This window comes from Cololabis saira, chromosome 9, assembly GCF_033807715.1.
Source record: "Cololabis saira isolate AMF1-May2022 chromosome 9, fColSai1.1, whole genome shotgun sequence".
Classification (NCBI taxonomy): Eukaryota; Metazoa; Chordata; class Actinopteri; order Beloniformes; family Belonidae; genus Cololabis; species Cololabis saira.
In genome coordinates this window covers 6,163,254-6,183,978 of record NC_084595.1, presented here as the reverse complement: position 1 = coordinate 6,183,978, position 20,725 = coordinate 6,163,254, and the positions used below count along the sequence as shown (strand labels likewise).

At 39.2% G+C, this 20,725-nt stretch overlaps 1 protein-coding gene across 1 annotated transcript in view; it reads right to left on the bottom strand.

Moving 5' to 3' along the window:
• sema4c (sema domain, immunoglobulin domain (Ig), transmembrane domain (TM) and short cytoplasmic domain, (semaphorin) 4C) overlaps window positions 1–20,725 on the bottom strand; it is a 68,828-nt gene that overhangs the window by 9,487 nt on the left and 38,616 nt on the right. Inside the window, exons 8-12 of the mRNA XM_061730349.1 lie at window positions 20,176–20,320; window positions 17,563–17,776; window positions 5,288–5,403; window positions 3,054–3,211; window positions 801–892 (exon numbers count right to left, since the gene is read on the bottom strand). Of these exons, the coding sequence (XP_061586333.1) occupies window positions 801–892; window positions 3,054–3,211; window positions 5,288–5,403; window positions 17,563–17,776; window positions 20,176–20,320 (725 nt within the window). The remainder of the gene's footprint in view (window positions 1–800; window positions 893–3,053; window positions 3,212–5,287; window positions 5,404–17,562; window positions 17,777–20,175; window positions 20,321–20,725) is intronic.

Genomic DNA, 20,725 nt, shown 5'->3' with positions numbered 1-20,725 from the left:
TCCTTCCTTCCTTCCTTCCTTCCTTCCTTCCTTCCATCTTTTCTCCCTTCCTTACTCCCTTTCCTACTTTCTTCCTTCTTTCATTCTTTTCTCCTTTCTTCCTTACTTCCTTCTTTCTTTCCTTCCTTCCATCTTTTCTCCCTTCCTTACTCCCTTTCCTACTTCCTTCCTTCTTTTCTCCTCTCCCTTCCTTCCATCTTTTATCCCTTCTTTCCTCCCTTCCTTACTCCCTTTCCTACTTCCTTCCTTCCTTCCTTCCTTCCTTCCTTCCTTCCTTCCTTCCTTCCTTCCTTCCTTCCTTCCTTCCTTCCTTCCTTCCTTCCTTCCTTTCTCTCTCCCTTCCATCTTTTCTCCCTTCCTTACTCCCTTTCCTACTTCCTTCCTTCTTTCCTTCCTTCCTTCCTTCCTTCCTTCCTTCTTTTCTCCCTTCTTTCCTTCCTTCCATACTCCCTTCCTTCCTTCCTTCCTTCCTTCCTTCCTTCCTTCCTTCCTTCCTTCCTTCCTTCCTTCCTCCCTCCCTTCCATCTTTTCTCCCTTCCTTACTCCCTTTCCTCCTTCCTTCCTTCCTTCCTTCCTTCCTTCCTTCCTTCCTTCCTTCCTTCCTTCCTTCCTTCCTTCCTTCCTTCCTTCCTTCCTTCTCCCTTCCTTCCATCTTTTCTCCTTTCCTTCATTCCTTTCCTTCATCCCTCCACCCTCAGACAGTACCAGGGTTAAGTGAATGTATTTGATCCGTCTACATTGGCGGTCTCGTCCCCACAGAGGGTTCAGTCGTGAGGAGTGAGGAGTGAGCTCGTACTCACCAGGGCTGGGGATGGACAGATGCTTATCAAACTTCCCTAGTCCCCGACTAAACCTCTCCAGCATGAGGTCCTGCGAGAGGGTGGCGGTGGACCTGGAGCAAAGACGATAGACCGCAGAGAAGATTTAGATTTGTGTGAAGATAGAACTGCGAGACATTTCCCCACTGCGATAATACTGGACGCAACACGGTGGAGCAGCTTGGAGTACGGGGAGTGCACAACATCAAGTACACCAAATATTATTCAAAACAAAGGTAATGGACACATATATAGAAACACAATAAGCAAACAAAGAAGAATGCACACATGCATGAGATAAAATGACAACTTAAATTGGTTTTGTCGGTTTCCTTAGCATCTTTTCACTTTCTGTTTTCAGAAATTATTATTATTTTCATATTATTGCTAATATTTTTATTATTATTACTATTATTATTATTATCATCATCATCATCATCATCATCATCATCATTATTATTATTATTATTATTATTACTTTTATTTTTTTGTGTAGACTTATGATACTTCATTTGTTCTTTTTGTATATTCTATTCAGTTAAAAGGTGGGCAAGATAAGCTTTATGCTTCAAGCCCAGACCTTTTCGGTCAAATAATCACAAAGTTGACCAGGGAAAACCTGTGTTATCTTGTTTGTTGATTTTTGTTTGTTTGTTGATTGACCGAAAAAAATATTAACTAACTAACAAAAAAAAATATATATATATAAATACATATAGAATTCTCAGCACAAAATAGTTACGGTAAAAGACTACGTTTACACGCAGTCAAAATTCGGGTTATTGCTAATATTCCGGTTACTGAAACATTCGGAATATCCGTTTACATGGTGATTAATCATTTGGGATATCTGGATCAAACCAGCGACGCGCGGGAAACATCATGACGCAACTACCGTCATTTCCGCTTCTTCTTCCCGTATCCAAATCCAAAAAAAATCTTCTATCCCGGTACTTTCTACTGTCTACAAATGCAGAAATGTTCATATCCTTCATTACATTTATGAAGTGATTAGTCTCCTCCTGGTCTTGTTTCTCCGTGTTTATAAGAACTTCCTGGACTCAAAAGACCAGGATTCCTTGTGAACAGAGTATGTGCAGAAAACAAATTCCTGTTCCGTTTGATGGGGATATTCCGTTTGGCGTTTACATGACAGAATATTCAGGTTTTAAAAGGAGTAACCCAGGGGTCATATTCGGGTTTTTAAAAACCAGAATATGAGCAAATTCGGGTTTTCAAAGGGGTTATTGGTGTTTATGTCAGGGCTGGGGATCGATTCAAACATCAAGAATCGATTCGATTCCGATTCTTAAGATTCAGAATCGATTATCACGATCCGATTCGATTTGATCCGATATTGATTTGGGTAACTGTTAATAAAACAGTTTTTTCAGCTGTTGCATGAATTACATGACTGTAGTTCTGCAACATATTAATACTAGTATTATATTGAGATTCAACAGCAAGTATTGCAGCTAATGATGCTGTAAGGACCAATCAGCTCCCAGAATGCTGATAGAACTGCTTTCAGAAACATCGTGGGTCAGAATTACCAAACACATCCAGGGAGGAAACAGAGACGATGAAATCGGTTTCATTTTTTCCCACATTCCGTTTTTATTTGTTCCATTTTCTGTCTATTTTGGTTTTTAATTTTTGAGCATTTGGTTTTTAGCATTTTTTGCAAATGTAACCCCAATACAGTATATAAAGTAATAAAATATAGACAATTTATGCAATTATAACCTAACACTTTAATGTTTTCATACCTTTAAACATATTTAAAGGCAAAAACATGGCACCAGTTATTCTCGTGTCCAACAAAACATTCCTTTTTTGGGGAAAAAACAAAAAAATAACCAAAAGTTGTAATGTAATGATGAAAAAAAAAATAAATAAATAAATAAAAGAAAAAAAAAATGGATCCTTAGACATATGAATCGATTTTTAGGAATTAATATGAGAATCGATTTAGAATTGGGAAATCGTTTTTTTCAACACAGGCCTAGTTTACATGGCCGTGCAAATTCGGGTTATTGCCAATATTCGGGTTTTAAAAGGGTTATTGATGCATGGAAACGTAGTCAATGTCTGCTCTGATGTTGCAAGAAGTCAATTCAGCCCAAACTTTAAATCAGATTGAAATATTCCAGAGGCTTGTACAGAGTTTGCATCTCACTAACAAGAACTGTGCCATTTCTTGTTAAACATAGAATGAGCCGGTTCTCGTCTCACCCTCGGTGGAGGTCGATGCGGACGCAGGCCCGGCCCTCGCTGTCCCAGGCGCAGTAGGGGTCCCTGGCCAGCAGACAATCTGGCTGGGACTGATAGCGGCTGCAGTTGGACAAGGGCAGCTGGAGAACCTCGGAACGAGAGCCGATGTACAAGTACTTCTGCAGAGAGAGACGGGATGAGGAGACGACAGAACAGAGACACCAGAAGACAGAAGAGAAACCAGAGAGATGAGAAAGAATAGGAAAGATAAACAGAGAGAGCATTAGAGTGATTGAGTTATGGGTTGGGGGGGAGATAAAGGGATAATCACTCTCAATTACAATAACACACACCCCACGACCCTCCTCCAACACAATCTGGTTTGTGCCCCTTTTTGCAAAAACTGTAAATATGCTCGGTGGTGGCTAAGCCCGCATTAATGAGATAAGCGGCGGGCTTTAGCGCGGAGAAAGCCCCGTCAAAAGTGCATCGATTGGCGAACAGACCGCCGTCCGGACATGGGGACACAGTAACACACAGGCTTAGTCGCCAGGGTGGAAAGACGGGGAAAAGCCAACAGCGATGAGTTTCAATTCCCTGCTGTGGAGAGGGCGTGTAATTACGGTGATTATGAGGAGGAATTTGGATTTATGAGGCGACATTTGTTCCGAAAAATGGTATTGCTGATACAAGCGTCGGTTCGATGGCACCGGAAGAAATGGATGCTGAAAGCTCTCTGCTGTCAATGGACCTGTGATTGCAAGTTTTGGGCAAAAAGGATATTGAGACCACTGCTGAGGAATACGATCAGATGACGCACAGCGACAAGCCAGATGCTCTGGCAGGGAAGGAGATTACCAAAACAGCCAATGAACTATGTATAGCTCCCTCAAGAGATATTTAAGACCATTCCCATCCCCTGAGGAGACTATGCACATGCTTTAGTTTTGGAGAGCTGAAAGCCCTGAGTATCTGGAGGAAGTAGTCGCTCTTTTGTAGTTAGCCAGACTTTATTAAGGACTAGGTTGATGTCTTTTAGGACAGAAATGCACTGGTTTAAGCAGCTGCTTTGGTCTAGCTCAGGGGTCGGCAACTCAAAATGTTGAAAGAGCCATATTGGACCAAAAACACAAAAAAACAAACATGTCTGGAGCCGCAAAAAATGAAATGTCTTGTATAAGCCTTAGAATGAACATGCTGTATGTCTATATATTAGTTAGAACTGGGGGAAGATTATTTTTTTCATTATGCACTTCGAGAAAAAAGTCGAAATGTCGAGAAAAAAGTCGAAATGTCGAGAAAAAAGTAAAAATTTCAAGAAAAAAGTCGAAATGTCGAGAAAAAAGTCAAAATGGCGAGAAAAAAGTCAAAATGTCGAGATTAAAAAGGAAAGGAAAAAGGAAGAAAAAAAGAGAAAAAAAGGAAAAAAAAGAAAAAAAGGAAAAGAAAGAAAAAGAAAAGAAAAAAAGAGGAAGAAAAGAAGAAATTTAAGAGAAAAAAGGAAAAAAAAGAAAAAAAGAGGAAAAAAGAAGAAAAAAAGAGAAAAAAGAAAAAAGAGAGAAAAAAGAGAGAAAAAAGAGAAAAAAAGTCGAAATGTCGAGAAAAACGTCAAAATTTCAAGAAAAAAGTCGAAATGTCGAGATTAAAAAGGAAAGGAAAAAGGAAGAAAAAAAGAGAAAAAAAGGAAAAAAAAGAAGAAAAAAGAAAAAAAGGAAAAAAAGAAAAGAAAAGAAGAAAAAAAGGAAAAAAAAGAAAAAAAATAAGTTGAAAGGAAAAAAAGGGAGCCACCAGGGCGGCGCTAAAGAGCTGCACTTTCTCAAAATGTCGAAAAAAAAGTCAAAATTTCAAGAAAAAAGTCGAAATGGCGAGAAAAAAGTCGAAATGGCAAGATTAAAAAGGAAAGGAAGAAAAAAAGAGAAAAATAGGAAAAAAAAGAAGAAAAAATAAAAAAAGGAAAAAAAATAAAAGAAAAGAAAAAAGAGGAAAAAAAGAAGAAAAAAAGAGAAAAAAGGAAAAAAAGAGAAATAAAGAAAAAAGAGAGAAAAAAAAAGAACAAAAGAAGAAAAAAAGGAAAAAAAAGGGAGTCAGCAGGGCTCTAGAGCCGCGGGTTGCCGACCCCGGGTCTAGCTCTAGCAGCTGGAAAGGGACTTCCTTCTAAAGCTGAAAACATAAACCTCCCGACCCCGTGACCTCTGAGAGACGTCTGTTTTCATCTGTTTTCATCTGTTTTCATCTGTTTTCATCTGTTTTCTTACCTTTGAGTGGGAGATGGTCAGACTGTCCACGGGCTGAGGCGTCTCGAACAGCTGGATCTCCTCGATCACGTGGGCCTCACCCGGAAGGATCACCACCCTCTGCAGCCAGCCGTTAGCTGCACGACAAGAAACGAGAAGAAATGCTTTATTTCTGTCCTCTTAAATCAAATATTAAACCAACGTTCGCTTTGGTGTGATACACTGCAAAAACTCAAAATCTTAACCAGAATATTTAAAATGTCAAATTTTTAGTCAAAAAAATCTCATTACACTTAAAACAAGACTCACCACTGGAAAAAACTAACATTTTCACCTGTTTCAAGTAGATTTTCACTTGAAATAAGTAGAAAAATCTGCCAGTGGAACAAGATTTTTTTGCTTGTAATGAGAAGATAAATCTTGTTCCACTGGCAGATTTTTCTACTTATTTCAAGTGAAAATTTACTTGAAACAGATGAAAATTGTCAAATAACAAGTAATTTTTCTGGTAATGACTCTTGTTTTAAGTGTAATGAGACTTTTTTTGACTAAAAATGAGACATTTTAACTAGAAACAAATATTCCTGGTAAGATTTTGAGTTTTTGCAGTGTAGACGGTTCTTGTTTCTTACAGAATGGCTCAATATTTCCCAATATCCACCAGAGCTTATGTTTTCAGACAGATAGTGTTGGTAAAAGTCTCAATAAACACACGTCCATGGTGTCCAAGCAGCTCATAAATATCACTGATACGACATTGGGAAGTATTCAGTACTCGAGTTGTAAAAAATAAATCAGGGGGGATGGTGGATTTTATCATATGGGGACAGATAATTTGTGCTGATTACAAATAATATAATATATTACAAATAATAGCAGTGACCAAAACACCTGCAGAAATACTGCAGGAATGACATAGCAGCAGTTAAATGCAGCCTTCTGTAAGCTTTAAATATCCACTGGGCTTACATCAAATACATCAAAACACAACAATAAAAAACACTTTTCTGAACTTATCAATATGACTCTGTCCTTCACAGGATACGTAACATGGATCACTGCAAAAACTCACAATCTTAACAAGAATATTTGTCTTATTTCTAGTTAAAATGTCTCATTTTAGTAAAAAAATCTCATTACACTTAAAACAAGACTCATCATGGGAAAAAACAACAATTTTCACCTGTTTCAAGTAGATTTTCACTTGAAATAAGTAGAAGAATCTGCCAGTGGAACAAGATTTTTTTGCTTGTAATGAGAAGATAAATCTTACGACGTATTAGGGCCTAAGACAAAAAAAAAAAATTGGAAATTACGAGAATAAAGTCGTAATTTATGAGAATAAAGTCGTAATATTACAAGAATAAAGTGTTAATTTATGAGAATAAAGTCGTAATATTATGAGAATAAAGTCGTAATATTACGAGAATAGGGTCGTCATATTACGAGAATAAAGTGGTAATTTATGAGAACTCTAACAGGAAGAGTGTGTTAAAATGTTGAATATTGAGCATCTTGTGACGTTATATTTATATATTTATAATATATTTAATATTACGACTTTATTCTCGTAATATTACTTTATTCTCAAAATATTATGACTTTATTCTCGTAATTTTACGACTTTATTCTCATATTATTATGACTTTATTTTCGTAATTTCCTTCTTTTTTTTTTCTTTGTTTGGCCCTAATACTCCGTCGTAAAATCTTGTCCCACTGGCAGATTTTCCTACTTATTTCAAGTGAAAATTGACTTGAAACAGGTGAAAATTGTCAAATAAGTTATTTTTCTGGTGTTATTTTTCTGGTGATGACTCTAAATGTTGAAATAGCAGTAAAACCACATTCATTGATGAAATGACATAAGGGATGGAAAGGAGGGATGGCAGTTTTACAGGGGGGATGATTTGGACCGTTTTTATTTCAGGGGGGGATGCCGTCCTCCCTCATCCTCCCTCAACTCCAGTACTGGAAGTATTTATAAAAACAATATAAACAGTTTAGTGATAGTTACTGTATATGGTTTACTCGACTTTTTATTTCCATATAGGGAACAGATCTTTATTCTAGCCACTTAAAACACAGAAACAGCCGTGCAGCCGAGTGTGTGTGGAACCAATCAGGACGAGCAGCAGCTGCTTTCATGCTACTTCCTATCCGTGGAAGGATGTTTTACCAACCTGGATCAAGTTCAGCGCATGAGTCACATGAGCCTAAAGATAGATCAGCAGCACGTGTCTGTCCCAGATAAATACAGCAGAAGCTGCTTTTCCCCACATTCTGGTGTGTGCTGTTGTGAGCTCAGGTTTCTAATGTCGTGAGCTAACGAGTTGTTTCATCAGGTAAAAACTATTGCTCAACGGTTCCTGATTGTAATGTGTGTCGTGTGTGACACACGTTTGACTGCACAGGAGTTTCATTTAAATATCAATGACGCAAACATCCTGGTTTGATGCTGACACTTTAACCCTCGTGCTGTGTTTGGGTCAAGGGAGGAGGAAGGGAGGAATGAAGGAAAGAAGGAAGTAAGGAATAAAGGAGAAGAGAAGGAAAGAAGGAAGGAAGGAAGAAAGGAGAAGAGAAGGAAAGAAGGAAGGAAGGAAGAAAGGAGAAAAGAAGGAAAGAAGGAAGGAAGTAGGAAAGGGAGTAAGGAAGGGAGAAAAGATGGAAGGAATGAAAGAAGGAAGTAAGAAAGAAAGGAGAAAAGAAGGAAAGAAGGAAGGAAGTAAGGAAGTAGGAAAGGGAGTAAGGAAGGGAGGAAATATGGAAGGAAGGAAAGAAGGAAGGAAGTAGGAAAGGGAGTAAGGAAGGGTGAAAAGATGGAAGGAAGGGAGAAAAGGAAAGAAAGAAGGGAGGGAAGAAGGAAGGAATGGAGAAAATAAGAAAAGAAGGAAGGAAAAGCAAAGAAGGTAATAAGGAAAAAATGACGAAAGGGAGGTAGGAAGAAAAAGGAGTAAAGGAGGGTAAAAAGGAGGAAAAGAGGAAAGGAAGAAGGAAGGAGAGAGAATGGCAGGAGGAAAGAAGGATAGAAGAATTGGGTCATTTTGACCCAAAGACAGCACAAGAGTTAAAGGGGACCTATTATGATTTTTTCTTGCTTTAACATCTATAAAGTGGTCTCCCCTCAGCCTGCCAACTCAGAGTAGGAGGAAACAACCAGATTCTGCAGAGTCTGTACAGCCGCCCGGATGATCGTCCAGTGTGATGTGGATCTACGAGCCAATAAGATTCTGCTCCTGTCGTTACGTAACGAAAATGTGATTTACATCGGTTGTCCTCCGATGCGTGAAACCACACCCACAACTAACTCCACCGGCCGGAGCTTCCACCATTTTTTCGTAGCGGTGTATCGCCTCATTCAGGCAGCCAATCAGCACAGAGCCTCATTATCATAGCCCCGCCCATTAGAATCCTGCATAGATAATGAGGTTAGAGACTGAGATGATAAAGACATGGTTTAAACCAGGGGTCGGCAACCCGCGGCTCCAGAGCCGCATGTGGCTCTTTAGCGCCGCTCTAGTGGCTCCTGGAGCTTTTTCAAAAATGTTTGACCTTTTTTCTTCTTTTTTCTTTTTTTTCCTCTTCTCATCATTTCGACTTTCCTCGAAAATTTGACTTTTCTTGACATTTTGATTTTTTTCTCGACATTTCGACTTTTTTTCTCAACATTTCCACTTTTTTCTCTCAACATTTCGACTTTTTTCTCGACATTTCCACTTTTTTTCCCAATATTTCGACTTTTTTTCTCTAAATTTCGACTTTTTTAATCAACATTTCCACTTTTTTCTCGACATTTCCACTTTTTTCTCAACATTTCCACTTTTTTCTCGAAGTGCATAATGAAAAAAAAAAATCTTCCCACAGTTATAACTAATATAGATATATGCGGCATGTGTTGTCTTCATTCTAAGGCTTATACAAGACTTTTGCGGCTCCAGACATATTTGTTTTTTGTGTTTTTTGTCAAATATTCCGATTCCGATTCAGAAAAACTTTATTTATCCCCGAGGGGCAATTGCAAAATATGGCTCTTTCAACATTTTGGGTTGCCAACCCCCTGGTTTAGAGGCTGAATTTCTAATTTATTTAGCAAAAGCAATCAAAAGCTTGTTTTTAAGACATTCAAGGCCTGTTTTAGATAGGTATTAGATGCCATAATAGGTCTCCTTTAAGCATGAAAACAAAAGCAGGGAAAAGCCACCCCTGCTTCCTTTGGTGGAACCATTCACTGCCCAACTCCCTCCGCTCTTCAGCTGCTCTTTGGTTCAGAGCCCCGACAGGATCCCTGGCAACAGCTCTTTTATAGTTCAGCCTTTTCTTTCACTTATCACAGCAGGAAACGCACAGGTAAAGCCAGGGAGAGACATTTCTATTCCCTAATGGTGCATGGAACTGGTGCTGCAGATTCTGACCGTACACAGTAAACCGCTCAACGCTGAGGCTCTGATTTATTATTCAGCATAACTGTAAAAATCTATAAAAATGAAGATAAAATCTTCTGTGAAAAATACGTGCTTGATTAAAAAAAAGGTTTGATTAGTCAGCAGCACAGAAATACACTGCAAAAACTCAAAATCTTACCAAGAATATTTGTCTTATTTCAAGTTAAAATGTCTCATTTCTAGTCAAAAACTCTCATTACACTTAAAACAAGAGTCATTACCAGAGAAATAACTTATTTGACAATTTTCCCCTGGTTTCAAGTAAATTTTCACTTTCACAAGATTTATCTTCTCATTACAAGCAAAAAAATCTTGTTCCACTGGCAGATTTTTCTACTTATTTTAAGTGAAAATCTACTTGAAACAGGTGCAAATTGTTGTTTTTTCCAGTGATGAGTCTTGTTTTAAGTGTAATGAGATTTTTTTGATGAAAAAATTACACATTTTAACTAGAAATAAGACAAATATTCTTGTTAAGATTTTTTTGTAGAAAAATCTGCCAATGGACGAACGTTCGCTTTGGTATGATACACTGCAAAAACTCAAAATCTTAACAAGAATATTTGTCTTATTTCTAGTTAAAATGTCAAATTTTTAGTCAATTTTAGTTAAAACAAGACTCATCACTGGAAAAAAACAACAATTTTCACCTGTTTCAAGTAAATTTTCACTTAAAATAAGTAGAAAAATCTGCCAGTGGAACAAGATTTTTTTGCTTGTAATGAGAAGATAAATCTTGTTCCACTGGCAGATTTTTCTAATTATTTCAAGTTAAAATTTACTTGAAACAGGTGAAAATTGTCAAATAAGTTATTTTTCTGGTAATGAGTCTTGTTTTAAGTGTAATGAGATTTTTTGACTAAAAATAAGATTTTTTGACTAAAAATAAGATTTTTTGACAAAAAATTAGACATTTTAACTAGAAATAAGACAAATATTCCTGGTAAGATTTTGAGTTTTTGCAGTGTATTGTTATTGGATTTTCCGTAACCTTCCTGAGGGCCATTTATAGAAAACGTGAAGTGCAACAAACTGTCATGCTACAAAACAGCGTTTCTCTCTCTAGATAAACATCCAGGTTATTCTGAGTTCCTCTGCATAAAAAAAACACCAACAACTATTTACTAATGGTTTTAAAGAATGTAAAACCTCTTGTGGGCCTCGTAGCCCCTCGGGGACCAGTAAGACTAGCAGAGAAACTTTTCCAAGTGGTGTTTGGGGAGCTGCTGCTGGAGCAGGAGGAGGAAGAGGAGAATCTGTGCTGCTTTCAAGTAGGGCATTGTGAAGCGGTTTAGATCCCCGGTGATGAGAGGCGTCTCCGGCGCGGCTGGCGGGGTGACCTTGATGTACATCCGTACCCGCGCAGCGCTACGTGCTGACATGTGCTGTCAAGTGTGGTCCTGACGATTAAGAGGCTGTCACGGTAAATATGAAAAACTAACCTGGCAGCCTACAGAGGCTTGAGAGAAGTGAAACACACACACAAACACACACAGAGGCAGAGAAAGCAGCAGGCATATCATCACACTCGCCTCTTGTGGCATCAGGGACCAGTGTCAGCTAATCCCTCAATCCCTGCAGCCCCGTATTTCTAAAAAACAGTCCTGACAAGCTCTCCCTTCTCTCTTTCTCTTTTCCCATCAGCCGCAGCTCTGCTGCAGCTAATAGCTAATCAAGCGAGGAGCCCAACTGGCACCAGGAACGCCGTCTGCCAAAGGCCCTGTTGAGAGTTGAGACTGAGCTGCAGCCAGGACTGGAGTTGAGGGGGAAGAGGGGGATGAGGGGGATGAGGGGATGAGGGGATGAGGGGGGATGAGGGGGGATGAGGGGATGAGGGGGTGAGGGGGATGAGGGGGTGAGGGGGATGAGGGGATGAGGGGGGATGAGGGGGTGAGGGGGATGAGGGGGTGAGGGGGATGAGGGGGTGAGGGGGATGAGGGGGTGAGGGGGATGAGGGGATGAGGGGGGATGAGGGGGATGAGGGGATGAGGGGGGATGAGGGGGGATGAGGGGATGGGGGGGGATGAGGGGATGAGGGGATGAGGGGATGAGGGGATGAGGGGGATGAGGGGGATGAGGGGATGAGGGGATGAGGGGGATGAGGGGGGATGGGGGGGATGAGGGGGATGAGGGGGGATGAGGGGGATGAGGGGGATGAGGGGGATGAGGGGATGAGGGGATGAGGGGGATGAGGGGGGATGAGGGGATGAGGGGGGATGAGGGGGATGGCATCCCCCCCTGAAATAAAAACGGTCCAAATCATCCCCCTGTAAAACTGCCATCCCCCCTTTCCATCCCTTATGTCATTTCATCAACGAATGTGGTTTTACTGCTATTTCAACATTTAGAGTCATCACCAGAAAAATAACACCAGAAAAATAACTTATTTGACCATTTTCACCTGTTTCAAGTAAATTTTCAATTGAAATAAGTAGAAAAATCTGCCACTGGGACAAGATTTTATGAGAGTATTAGGGCCAAACAAAGAAAAAAAAAAAAGGAAATTACGAAAATAAAGTCATAATATGAGAATAAAGTCGTAAAATTACGAGAATAAAGTCATAATGTTGCGAGAATAAAGTCGTAATATTTTGAGAATAAAGTAATATTACGAGAATAAAGTTGTAATATCAAATATATTATAAATATATAAATATAACGTCACAAGATTCTCAATATTCAACATTTTAACACACTCTTCCTGTTAGAGTTCTCATAAATTAACACTTTATTCTTGTAATATTGCAACTTTATTCTCATAATATTACGACTTTATTCTATTATGACTTTATTCTCGTAATTTCCAATTTTTTTTTTTTGTCTTAGTTTGGCCCTAATACTCCGTCGTAAGATTTATCTTCTCATTACAAGCAAAAAAATCTTGTTGCACTGACAGATTTTTCTACTTATTTCAAGTGAAAATCTACTTGAAACAGGTGAAAATTGTTGTTTTTTCCAGTGATGAGTCTTGTCCCCCCTGAAATAAGTACAGTCCAAATCATCCCCCTGTAAAACTGCCATCCCTCCTTTCCATCCCTTATGTCATTTCATCAATTAATGTGGTTTTACTGCTATTTCAACATTTAGAGTCATCACCAGAAAAATAACTTATTTGACAATTTTCACCTGTTTCAAGTAGATTTTCACTTGAAATAAGTAGAAAAATCTGCCAGTGGGACAAGATTTATCTTATTACAAGCAAAAAATTCTTGTTCCACTGGCCGATTTTTCTACTTATTTCAAGTGAAAATTTACTTGAAACAGGTGAAAATTGTCAAATAAGTTATTTTTCTGGTGTTATTTACTTCAACGCTCGTGTGTGTGCGTGGACAGGTCCCCCTGCTCGCTTGCGGAGAGCCCCGGAGTGTTTTCCGTTGTCACACTGTCAGCGTCGGGCCCTGTCTCTGCCTCCGCAGTGATCTGCATGGTAAGCAGTCACGTCTCTCCCCCGTTGATGAGACGGCCTGCATTCGTATTCCCCCCACTCCCCTGGAATCCTCCGTCCGTCAGGCCTCGTTCACGACGGAGTCTCCAGGAAAAACAAGCCGACTTCTGACTCGTGCCAGAACAGCACGACCAGCATATGGACCTCATGGCCACTGACGGCAGACATTAATTAAGTTGCACGTGGGTAAGACGTTTTCTTTGATGCATGAAGATGGATCTCGGCATGCGAAGAGAGCTCCTAATTGAAAGCCAGTTGAAGTCTGGCCAGATGGCGCGCTGCTTCTCTGTCACCACACCTAATACCTGCACTTGTTTCTTTATGTCGCCACAGTCTGGGAGCTCTTATCTCTTTAGAGAACAGTGACTGTGTTTACATGCATCAATAACCCTTTTAAAACCAGAATATTGGCAATAACCCGAATCTGCACGGCCATGTAAACACCAATAACCCCTTTGAATAACCCGAATTTGCTCATATTCGGGTTTTAAAAACCCCAATATGACCCCTGGGTTACTCCTTTTAAAACCCGAATATTGGGTCATGTAAACACCAAACGGAATATCCCCATCAAACGGAACATTAATTTTTTTCTGCGCATGCTCTGTTCACAAGGAATCCTGGGGCCGGATTCACAAAACATTCTTAAGAAAAAAAATCTTCTTAAGTGTCATTTTTTCTTAAGTTCAGTCTTAAGAAGAAAAAAGAGAAGAAGTCATATTCTCCAAAAAAGTTCTTAAGTATTTTCTCAACTTTCTTCTTAAGTTTCTTCTTAAGAAAAAACTAAACTAAATGGTATTCTTGAAATAAAAAAACAAAAAAATTTGTTCTTGACTTTTTTCTTAACTTTAAGACAACCTTGACTTGTCTTAAAATTTCTTCTGTGAAAAGGTAATAATAATAATAATAATAATAATAATAATAATAATAATAAGACTCTAATATCACCTTTTTCAACACATTTTAGACCAGTTTAGACTAGTAGGTCATAGTTTGAGGATATACTTTGTAATTAATTACACAAAGAGCCTGTTAACTGTTAGTTAGCATGTTAGTTAGCGTGGTAGTTAATTATTATTAATTTTCCCCAATAGTATTTTTTTTCAACACATTAATCTCATCCACCATAACCTTGAAAAGTTCCTGCATCTCTTTTTCTCCTTCTCCATGTTTAGTGAGTGACTGACGGTCAAGAACAAACTACCTATAAATGTTGTTTGTTGGCGCGTGCAATGCAGTGACATATTTTAAGAAGTTCTTAAGTAGAAAAAATAAGAAATTTGTAAGAAATTACAGTTCTTAAGACGGTTCTTAAGAAAATATTGAGGAATTGCACTTAAGAACTTTCTTATGAACTTCTTAATTTTAGATCTTAAGACATTTCTTAAGATCGTTCTTAAGAACATATTGGTGAATCTGGCCCTGGTCTTTTGAGTCCAGGAAGTTCTTATAAACACGGAGAAACCAAGACCAGGAGGAGACTAATCACTTCATAAATGTAATGAAGGATATGAACATTTCTGCATTTGTAGACGGTAGAAAGTACCGGGATAGAAGATTTACAAGAAGGTGAGAGAAAAGTTGCGCGAAGCAGCATTTGTTTTGGATTTGGATACAGGAAGAAGAAGCGGAAATGACGGTAATTGCGTCATGACGTTCTCCGTGCGTCGCTGGTTTGATCCAGATATCCTGGATCATTAATTACCATGTAAACGGAATATTCTGAATGTTTCAGTAACCGGAATATTAGCAATAACCTGAATTTTGACTGCATGTAAACGTAGTCACTGTGATGGAAACCCCTAAACGCACACTGACACACAGAGGTGGGTAGTAACGAGTTACATTTACTCCGTTACATTTACTTGAGTAAGTTTAGGGAAATGTTGTACTTTTAGGAGTAGTTTTGAATCACTATACTTTTTACTTTTACTTGAGTAGATTTGTGAAGAAGAAACTGTTCCTCTTACTCCGCTACATTAGGCTACGTTGAGCTGTTACTTTTCTTTTATCCCTTTTATCCGCGTACGCGTCAATCTCATGACATCACTGGGTGATTCTTTGGGAAAAATGTTTGTTTTTGCATGTTTTGTCACATTTACACAGACTCAAACACACACAGAGTTTCTATGAGTTCATGTTTGTTCTAATTCTGCCTGGTTAAAAAAGAAAAGTACAAAGGCTTGAAATTTTGTGCTACTTGTGCTTAATTTATTCTTTTATTCTGTTATTTTTTTTATTTTATTATTTATTAAAGTACTTTAATTTACTTTAAGATTATTTTAATTTAAGCTATTTTTTATTAATTTTAATTTATTTTATTGATTTAATTTCCCTGAAGATGATTATTTTGTACTTTTGTCTGTTTGAACGGTTGTGTTAAAAAAATAAATCAGACGTTACTCAGTTACTCAGTACTTTTTTACTTTTACTCAAGTAATTATTTGGATGACTACTTTTTACTTCTACTTGAGTCATATTCTTCTGAAGTAACTGTACTTTTACTTGAGTACAATGTTTGGCTTCTCTACCCACCTCTGCCCACACGACAGAAATAGGGGGATGTTTTCTAAAAACTCTGAACACATAATGTACTTTCACTGTCCCACCGTGTTAAAAGGAGGTGAGGCAAATAGGAAACATATCTTACACTATAATGCAATCCAATACAACGAGCGTGCAGAACTATCTGCTCCAGCCCAGGCCTGAAAAGCTTGACTTATTCATTTACAGGCGATAAGTAGATGATTTAACACTACTGCCTTTTTACAGCGGAGGAACAGGATGTTCTTGGCCTGTTCTGCTCTGCAAGAAGAAGCAACTTGAACTGCAACTACAGGGAGCTTTTATCAGTGTGTGTGCAGGAGCAAGCACAGTGAACTATTTCAAGTGTTGGCTGCATGTGAAGTGATGGATAGGAGTTGAATTTTAAGCTGGAAGTATATCAGGTAGATCAGGTGAAAAAGCTTAGAGCTAGAGCTGTTTGATCTCACACTTGGAGAAATGTGGAAATTTACGTTGAAGAAAGTGTGAAAAAACTCAAACAGTTAAAATATTTAAATAAACTGAAGTAGAAGGGACGACATCAGGGACTGCAGCTAAAATGTCATTTTTTATCAGACCTTTCCGTAGAAGGATAACACTGGAGCAGAAGTGAGGATAGCAGAAGTGATGAAAACAGTGTAAATGTCACTTAAAAGCAAAATGTCACTGCAAAAACTCAAAATCTTAACAAGAATATTTGTCTTATTTCTAGTTAAAATGTCTCTATTTTAGTAAAAAACTCTCATTACACTTAAAACAAGACTCATTACCAGAAAAATAACTTGTTATTTGACAATTTTCACCTGTTTCAAGGTGATTTTCACTTGAAATAAGTAGAAAAAATCTGCCAGTGGAACAAGATTTATCTTCTTATTACAAGCAAAGAAAATCTTGTTCCATTGGCAGATTTTTTCTACTTATTTTAAGTGAAAATCTACTTGAAACAGGTGAAAATGTCTAATTTTTTAGTCAGAAACTCGTGAAAATTGTCAAATAACAAGTTATTTTTCTGGTAATGACTCTTGTTTTAAGTCTAATGAGAGTTTTTGACTAAAAATGAGACATTTTAACTAGAAATAAGACAAATATTCTTGTTAAGATTTTGAGTTTTTGCAGTGAAATATTGCTTTTTAAGTGACATTTACACTGTTTTCAGCACTTCTGCTCCAGTGTTATCCTTCTAAGGAAAGGTCTGATAAAAAATGACATTTTAGCTGCAGTCCCTGGTTTTACTGCTATTTCAACATTTAGAGTCATCACAAGAAAAATAACACCAGAAAAATAACTTATTTGACAATTTTCACCTGTTTCAAGTACATTTTCACTTAAAATAAGTAGAAAAAAACTGTTAATGGAACAAGATTATTTTGCTTGTAATGAGAAGATAAATCTTGTTCCATTGGCAAATTTTTCTACTTATTTTAAGTGAGTTTTTGCAGTGACATATTGCTTTTTAAGTGACATTTACACTGTTTATTTGACAAAATTTCACCTGTTTCAAGTAGATTTTCACTGGAAATAAGTAGAAAAAAATCTGCCAGTGGGACAAGATTTTTTTGCTTGTAATGAGAAGATAAATCTTGTTCCATTGGCAGATTTTTCTACTTATTTCAAGTGAAAATCTACTTAAAACAGGTGAAAATGGTCAAATAACAAGTTATTTTTCTGGTAATGACTCTTGTTTTAAGTGTAATGAGAGTTTTTGACTAAAAATTAGACATTTTAACTAGAAATAAGACAAATATTCCTGGTCAGATTTTGAGTTTTTGCAGTGTGTCAAAGGTTCTTTGCTTTGTCCTTCTAGATTTGATGTTTATTTTACATTAACAGCAGCGTGTTCTCTACCAGGAGGAGTTCTGGTACCTGTGCCGATGAAGAGCATGTTGTACATGCGCTGGTCCAGCGCGCTGACCCGGTCCACGGCCAGCCGGGTGAAGTTCACGCCCTTGGTGAGCAGCAGGGGGCGACCTAGAGCCTTGTCCTCCATCAGCGGGTGCTTCTTGGCGAAGTTGAGCGTGCCATCAGGCAGCTGCAGAGAACTGTTGTAGCCGCTCTCCCTGTCCGCGTTAGTGATGCACTGCAGTCAGAGAGAGGACGGGGGGAACGGAGGAGAGGAGAACAGCCAGGGAGGAGAGGAAGGAAGGAAGAGAACTTCTTAGATGGAGCGGGCATAGTTTGACATAGTTAGACTCCGTTCACACTGCAGGGTCAATTTTCACAAAATCAGAACCCTGAAGGCATTTTGCGAATATTTATAACTGACAACATTTCTAGGGGTATTAAGGGGTGCTGAATCCAAATCTGCTGTATATGAAGCTCAAAAATGTCCCAAAATGCCTCAAAATTGAGAAATCCAACACGCCAGGCTGATTTTTCAGTATATCTTTTTTACTAAACAAGGTACAAAAATGAATTAAATGTACTTTTGTAAGTATTACTACATGGGAAATTTGATGCCATATTCAGAATTGAGATGTAATGTGAAGAAACTATGAATAATTACTCAGTTATTATTATTATTATTATTGGGCTACTTTTACTTACTTTGTATTTTGTTTTGAGGTAAAATGTATCAAATGTGCTGGAATGGAACCTTTGCCATCCCCAATCTCGATACATCTCAAATCTGAATATGGCATCAAATTTCCCATGTAGGATAACTTACAAAAGTACAATTAATTCATTTTTGTACCTTGTTTAGTAAAAAAGATATACTGAAAAATAGATTTCAGCCTGGCGGCCATGTTGGATTTCTCAATTTTGAGGCATTTTGGAACATTTTTGAGCTTCATATACAGCAGATTTGGATTCAGCACCCCTTAATACCCCTAGAAATGTTATCAGTTATAAATATTCACAAAATGCCTTCAGCACTTTAAATAAGCACATTTTCAGAAATTCTGCCTAGACTAACACTGCAGTTCCCAAGTGACCCAGATCCGATTTTTTGCTCATACGTGACTCAGATCTGATTTGTTTATGACAGTGTGAACAGCACAAGTCACATGGAATCTGATCTTTTCAAATCAGATTCAGGTCGCTTTCACATGTGGTTCTAAATCGGATACAGGTCTGATGTTTTGCAATGCGACCTCAGTACGTGCACATGCAGCGATTCAACCTGGTTGCAGATCTGATCAGATAATGACATGCAGAAGATTGGATCACTTGTCTGATTATACATGCTGTTCTGAGATCAGACTGAATCAGATTGAATAAGCCACTGTAACCAGAGCATGGCTGACTCCGTGACGCTAGGTGGCGCTGTACCCGAGGTAACCATGGTAACCATTTCAACAAAGAGCCACTTCCGGTTGACCTCCGCTTAACAACAACAAGAAAGAAAGATGGCGTCCGAGCACCTCGACGAGGCTACAGCAGCCTACATTTCCTGCATTATGTACCTTTTAGTGTTGATGATGAAAAGAACAACGAATCTTTTGACTGCAGTGACTGCAGTGATGATAGAAGAACGACGCTGGCGGCGAGTAATACGTCAAGGGGCCATAGAGAGCGCAAACCTGTTGATGAACGCTGGAGCGTCCCCGCTTCTAAGGAGGTCTCAACGTTCATGCTGGATGCGGGTCAGGAGCAAAGATTGGTGGGAGCGAGTGGTGCTAAAGGAATTTAGCGACGAGGAGTGGAAAGAGAACTTTCGAATGACCCGCAGGACCTTCGACAAGTTATGTGGATTGATGTCACGCGTTCTGAAACCCGAGGACGTGACCGTTCGGGCACCGGTGCCGCTTCAGATGAGGGTTGCGATTGTACTCTACAAGATGGTACTCTCCTTTTCAACTACTGAGTATGCGTCGTCTCCTTTCACTTCCGGGTGAATCCCCTCCCCCGGGGGAAATTCTCGAGCATGCGCAGACTGCAATATCCATGTCCCCGTACACATGGCGTTAACAACCTGGTTGCGACTGGCTTATCTAGGTGCTCCAAGCTGGTTGATGAATCCGGCTTGACCAGGTTGACTTGACCTGGTTGAGATGTTCACTTGCAGTTTAAAAGTCGGAACGATGTCTGCAACCAGGTTGAATCGCTGCATGTGAACGTACTGAGTAAACCAATCAGATCTGAGTCACATAGGAGCAAAACATCGGATTTGGGTCACTTGGGAACTGCAGTGTGAACGTAGTTGGGGATAGTTGGAGATACTCTCCCCCTCCCAAGTCTTCTTTCTTTCATCACACCCTTTTCCTTCCTTCTCTCTCCATTTTCGTCCTGGATCATTATGTCCTCGGCTTTCGTGTCACGCCGGCTTCTGATGTTTCCCGTCTCCACCACGCTGCTTCCACACCATCCACTCCTACTCTCTCTTTCGCCCTCATTACGGCTCCATCACACCTCTGCCCTCACGTCACCCCCATTAGAATGCAAGCTTTTCTCACTTGCTTCATGAAATTGCCCTGGAAATCACATTTATCAAACATCATTGCCTTGCCGGCTGCAGAGGTTTCTCCGTTTTCTTACCGCTCCGGGCCGCGGGCTGGGGACGGCCCCCGTGTAGCGCCCCCATCTCTGCGACGCCTCCCGGTACTCCTTGTAGGACCCTTCAAACACCTTCTTCACATCGCCGATCTGGTACTGGCACACGGCGGACACGTCCACGTCGCCCCTGGAACGAGGCAGCGGAGCAGGGAGTCAGTGATGTGTGGCGGGAATAAATGAGGGAGGAATTACCTGTCTAACAAGTACCTGAGATAGACTAAACAGGCGCATGGAGCGTATGAAAATAAAGCAAAATAGAGCTTGTCAGCTGCATGGTAATGGGAGCTGAGAATGCCCAGACTAACACTATCAAGGTGAGCAGATGTGCTTTTAATCTCATTGCTGCAGGAACATATTCATCCTGGAGCCTAAACTGTCCCACTGACTGAGCTGCGATGATTCGCTTCTACTGACTCATTTCTACTCTTTCTGTGTTAAAGAAAACTGAGGTTCAAGTGTAATATAACCCCTTTATAAACCAGCAAAATCAATCAACTGTCAAGAGCGTGCATTTCATTTGATGTCGGGGAAT